Here is a 6,154-nt window from a genome sequence, read left to right on the forward strand (position 1 = left end):
TAAGTAGCGCTCCATTTTCCTAGCTCTCGCAAGTCGTTAGCACCATTTTGTGATGAATGAGGGGAGAGAGGCCGACAGAGCTGTGGAGCAGAAGTAGATTGGTGTTTTTAGCCAATTTTGTGGGATATAGCTTTGTTTTTAAGTTCTTAAATATATTTGGAAGAGGGGCGGTAGTTGTACAGTTCTCGGGCGTCAAGTAGAGAAGTTTGGAGTGTGAGTTTTGTCGAGTCGCGCTAAAGCTACACAGCTAACAGCTACACGAGTCTTTCAGAGAAAAGGTAAGGGTTCTTCAGTATGTCTCACACTTCAACAAATATAATATTGGATTGGTTATATGTAAACACGAGCGAGTGGCGAACAGTCAGACTGAGTTAACGTTACATAGATACATTTGCTAGCCGAGACCGGTTCATCTCGTTGGTTTTCCATTATGTTAACACCTGGTATGAATAACATAATGTTTTCAAGCCTACTGAGCATTTTTGGGCATCACTGCGTACTAGCAAAGTCCCTTTAAGCGTATTCTGTAGTCTTTGGTACTTGTAACGTGTAGAAATAAAAAAATTTAAATGAGGTTTAAATAAAAATCTATTTAAATAAATACAAACTAGGTCAAAATAAATCAAGTTTATCAATAAATAGGCATCTAGGGAGTCGTTTAGAGAAAATCTGTAAAAAACAAAACAAATGTAGAACAATCTAAATGACATTTAAATACAAAATCTATCTGAATAAATAAAGAAATGGATAAAAAATGAATATAGAAGTTTAAAATGAATGGGCATCAAGGGGATTCTTGTGGGAAGTCTGTGGGGAAAAATGTAGAAAGTAAATTATTCTAACTAATATTTAAGATTGGTTCAGATTAATTCTAAATGATCGGAGAAAATTAGAGGGTTGGAGGAAAACTGGGTAAGAAATGTAGAAAATAATAATAAAAAATAAAGATTTAAATGAGGTTTTAAGTAAAAAAATAGAATTAAAAAGAAGTGTATTAAACGGGATCACAAGGGAGTTCTAGGAATTACGTGGAAAAGTTTAGAGAAACCGTAAAAAAAAGCAGTTGAATTAAATTAGATTACAATAAAAAAAAAAAGATAATCTCTTTAGAAAATAATTAAACGTGTAAATAAATCTTACAGTACTAAAGTAGGGGAAAAGCTGTCACTTAATAGAAACCATTTTCTGACTAATATTTTGGACACAGAATATTAGGAGGGATGTCCCTTGCTTTAAGAAGCTTCATGTTTGGGGGCCCGAGGCATGTACAAGATTGAAATCCCTGAGTTAGGTCGTCAGCTCATGAGATTTTAAAATCCAGCTAGTGTATTACCTTTTCTAACATCAGATTTCTCCATTGACTTCCTTGTTTCTGTCTGTGAGACTTTCACTTTCATTTCATGCAGTATAGATACCTACCGCAGTTTAATTAAATTAGATTACAATAAACAAACAAAAAAAAAAGATAATCTCTTTAGAAAATAATTAAACGTGTAAATAAATCTTACAGTACTAAAGTAGGGGAAAGCTGTCACTTAATAGAAACCAATTTCTGACTAATATTTTGGACACAGAATATTAGGAGGGATGTCCCTTGCTTTAAGAAGCTTCATGTTTGGGGGCCCGAGGCATGTACAAGATTGAAATCCCTGAGTTAGGTCGTCAGCTCATGAGATTTTAAAATCCAGCTAGTGTATTACCTTTTCTAACATCAGATTTCTCCATTGACTTCCTTGTTTCTGTCTGTGAGACTTTCACTTTCATTTCATGCAGTATAGATACCTACCATCTATATTCTGCCGTTTCTCTCTTACAGGAGAGATCCCTGCAAGTCTGAAGAAACATGAGCGCCCCTTCTTCTCAAAAAGTCGTGCTGAAAAGCACCACCAAGGTGTCCCTGAATCAGCGGTGAGGCGCTACGCATCCTGACAGCATTATCTCAAGGCCAGGGGGAAAAGCATACAGAGATAACTAAGGCAGCAAGTCTCAAGACACGTGTACTATGGAGGTCATTGAGGGGGAGACATCAGACCTGACGTGGATGCTAGACTGCCCGCACGGTGTGCGCCGCTTACCCAACAGGACGGCGATTACTTGAGTCGATATTAAAAGATCTGATAGCGTGCCGTGTTTGGCGAGGTGTCTCTTGCGTAAGCGGCGCACACCCGGAGGTGAGAGGGTAAGGGCGAGGTAAGCCGACTGCACTGCAGAAGAGCATCCTCAGCCATGGGAATGAGATGATAATGCAGGATGGTGTGTGTACCATCTGTATTTCTTGCCCTCTCTCACACAAAAACACTCTCTCTCTCTCTCTCTCTCTCTCTCTCTCTCTCCCAGAAGAGTTTTTCTGCTCCTCCTCTGCGTTTCTCACTTTCTCTCTGGCTGTCTACAGAATAAGGTGCTCAGTCCGTACCTAGACGTGACCTGTCCCCCCCCAACTCCCTCCCTTTCTTTTCATCAGAGGCGTCTCACAAAACAGCGTGCCAGGTCACGGTCTTGGTTGTAAGTGGCTGGGTTGCCAGACACCCCTCTAGCCCTGGGTCGACTCACCGCGTGGTGTCTCGGACTGATGACATTACAGTCGGTTGATGGCGGCCTGTAAGTGGCAATCACTCAGAAATCGACCTCTTTTCTATCTCTGTCTTCTCTTTTACCGCTGAAACCACATCGTAGGCATTCAGTTTAAGCCAAATATGTTGGGGTGTCTCCACACGCAATGGAGAGAGAGAGTAAATGAAAGCAGCTGTGGTCTAAAAAGGGCATTCTCTAGATTGCTACAGGATCCGCTGTAGCTGCATCCATGCTGTGTGAAATTATTTGATATGGAACCCTCCTTTCCTCGTATCTCCCTTTCCCTCCTCTGTGTGTCTCTCTCTCTCTCTACCCTCCTTCTTCTGTTGTGTCCCACAAGCTTCACAAACATGCTGAAGAACAAGCAGCCGACAGTGAGTAACATCCGGGCGACCATGCAGCAGCAGCACATGGCCAGTGCGAGGAACCGCCGGCTTGCTCAGCAGATGGAGAACAGGCCCTCTGTGCAGGCTGCCCTGCAGCACAAACAGGTAAGAGAGGGAATGGCATGCACAAAGATGACCTAACATGACACATTGAGGTGATATAGACGGAGCTGCGAGTCAGCTGACGGATGCGTTTACAGTACAAGTGGTTGCAAAAAGCTATTGAATATGTACACTACTGTTTAAAATTGTATTGTTGTTGTTTTTTCTCAGCAAGGGCACATTAAATTGATCAAAAGTGACAGAAAAGACAATTGTAATGTTTCAAAAATGTTTTATTTCAAAATAAAGTTTGTTCTTTTGAATTTTACATTGATCAAAAAAATCCATAAAGTATTAACACAGAATTAAGTGTCACAACTGTTTTCATCATTGATGATTAATATTTCTTGAGCAGCAAATCAGTATATCAGAATGATTTCTGAAGGATCGGGTAACACTGAAGACTGGAGTAATGATGCTGAAAATTCAGCTCTGATCACAGGAATAAATTACATTTTAAAATAAATATTCAAATGGAACATATATTGTAATAATATTTCAATATATTAATGAAGATACTGTATTTTTGATACAGCCATGGTGGCCATAAGAGACTTATTTTAAAAAATCCCCAAATTTGAATGATAGTGTACTATTGAAGTATGTCATTAATTAAATTTGACCCTTTTTGCGTTCATAATACGCTGTTAAGAAATATTCTACATGTCTAATTATACACAAAAAAGGTGACATTCCTCCTCTGCGTTTCTCACTTTCTCTCTGGCTGTCTACAGAATAAGGTGCTCAGTCCGTACCTAGACGTGACCTGTCCCCCCCCAACTCCCTCCCTTTCTTTTCATCAGAGGCGTCTCACAAAACAGCGTGCCAGGTCACGGTCTTGGTTGTAAGTGGCTGGGTTGCCAGACACCCCTCTAGCCCTGGGTCGACTCACCGCGTGGTGTCTCGGACTGATGACATTACAGTCGGTTGATGGCGGCCTGTAAGTGGCAATCACTCAGAAATCTCCCTGCCTCTTCTCTATCTATGTCTTCTCTTTAAACCACATCGTAGACGTTCAGTTTAAAGCAAATATGTTGGGGTGTCTTCACATGTAATCGAGAGAGAGAGTAAATGAAAGCAGCTGTGGTCTAAAAAGGGCATTCTCTAGATTGCTACAGGATCCGCTGTAGCTGCGTCCATGCTGTGTGAAATGATTTGATTTGGAACCCTCCTTTCCTCGTATCCCCCTTTCCCTCCTCTGTCTCTCTCTCTCTCTCTCTACCCTCCTCCTTCTGTTGTGTCCCACAAGCTTCACAAACATGCTGAAGAACAAGCAGCCGACAGCGAGTAGCATCCGGGCGACCATGCAGCAGCAGCACATGGCCAGTGCGAGGAACCGCCGGCTCGCTCAGCAGATGGAGAACAGGCCCTCTGTGCAGGTTGCCCTGCAGCACAAACAGGTAAGAGAGGAACATGCACAAAGATGATATAGATGGATGCAAATCTGCTTACGGATGCGTCTCCGTACATTTGGTTGCAAAATGCTGAATTTACAGAATTACAATTAAAATTTTAACCAGTAGTGTACATATTCCAGAGCTTGTTCTTTAAAGGAACACACCACTATTTTTGAAAATAGGCTCATTTTCCAGCTCCTCTAGAGTTAAACAGTTGAGTTTTACTGTTTTCGAATCCATTCAGCCAATCTCCGGGTCTGGCGGTAGCACTTTTAGCTGTAGCTTAGCATAGATCATTGAATCTGATTAGACCGTTAGCATCTCGCTCAAAAATGACCAAAGAGTTTCTATATTTTTCCTATTTAAAACTAGACTCTTCTGTAGTTACATCGTGTACTACATTAAAAAAAAAAAAAAGTTAAATGCAGTCTTCTGCCAGTTAGCGTTTTCTGTTTTGTTCTTGCATGCTTAAATGTTTGTCTCTCAACATTAAAGTCTATGATTGTCTCTCTTAGGCCGCGGGGGTCTGAGAGGTCGTGGAGGGTTTGCAGGAAGGGGTCGTGGACGCGGCAGAGGCCGAGGAGCAGGCCGTCCCATCGTCACACGTGAGCAGTTGGACAACCAGCTTGATGCTTACATGTCCAAGACCAAGGGCCATCTGGATGCCGAGCTGGATGCGTATATGGCCCAGGCAGACCCTGAGAGCATGGAGTAACCACAGCCGAGCTGAGAGAGAGACAGCAGCTCCCCAAAGATCTGCAGATAATAGACTGATTGACAAGATACACATTCAGTACCATTAAAGCTGTTGCTCTTGGACACCCCCCGAGAAGACATTTTAAACTTGAAGGTTGTACAAAGTTATGGTTCCATCCCCATTATCTTCAAAGATTTGTGAGTCGCCACTCGCATTTTCTAAACTGAACTCTGTACCATCACACAAGCCTACCACAGTTCTAAAACACAAGTCCTCTTAGAAAACGTTTGGCAGTAAAGTGAAGGGGAAAAAACATGTTTTCCTTTGAGCTATAATAATAGAGATTGTGCTTGTAATGTTTATTGGCTGAAATTCTGAAAATGACCCAATGTATGTGGAGCTGTGAACTCTTAACCAAGGACATTTGATCATCTGGTGTTAAAATGTGGTTTATATAGATGAACAGATGTTAATTGCCATAATGTTCTACAAATGAAACTTACGTTTTATTGTATTTTTATGTTTTAAAGTAGAACTTTTATTCGGTATACACAATCTTGATGTCTTTTTTTTTTTTTTGTCTGTCATAAAAGATGTTTTAAAAGTATACTGTAACCCACAACCCTTTTTTTTTTCTTCTTCTTTTGGCTTCAAATAAATCTTGGCCATAAGACGCATGTGCTTCCATTGACTTCCTGAACAATATTATCAATTAGTTTTTCTTTCTTTGTCTTACAAGCTTCAAATGTTCATTATTTCCACAAGAGAGTGGTATAAAACTGCATGTGGCCCGGATTTTATTTTATTTTTTTCTTTAAAGCATAATTTAGATGGGTATAATTAAATGTACTCAAGATTGAACTCCGGAGTTTAAGAACATATTTTCATTGTGAATGTGAACGATGAGTAATGAGAGCTGGGATATTTGTCCACAAATGTTTGTGTATCACAGAATTTATATTAAATAGTTTCAATATATATTCACAATGAACAGGAGGGTT

At 40.5% G+C, this 6,154-nt stretch overlaps 1 protein-coding gene across 1 annotated transcript; it reads left to right on the forward strand.

Moving 5' to 3' along the window:
* LOC107550064 (chromatin target of PRMT1 protein-like) lies at positions 1-5,758 on the forward strand. The gene is made up of 4 exons (XM_016231291.1): positions 1-278; positions 1,817-1,908; positions 2,912-3,096; positions 4,972-5,758. The coding sequence occupies exons 2-4, from the start codon at positions 1,844-1,846 to the stop codon at positions 5,169-5,171; spliced, it is 450 nt and encodes a 149-aa protein (XP_016086777.1). The 5' UTR covers positions 1-278; positions 1,817-1,843; the 3' UTR covers positions 5,172-5,758.
* Positions 5,759-6,154: the final 396 nt, after the last annotated feature.

This window comes from Sinocyclocheilus grahami, unplaced genomic scaffold (genome assembly GCF_001515645.1).
Source record: "Sinocyclocheilus grahami isolate Dianchi unplaced genomic scaffold, SAMN03320097.WGS_v1.1 scaffold387.1, whole genome shotgun sequence".
Classification (NCBI taxonomy): Eukaryota; Metazoa; Chordata; class Actinopteri; order Cypriniformes; family Cyprinidae; genus Sinocyclocheilus; species Sinocyclocheilus grahami.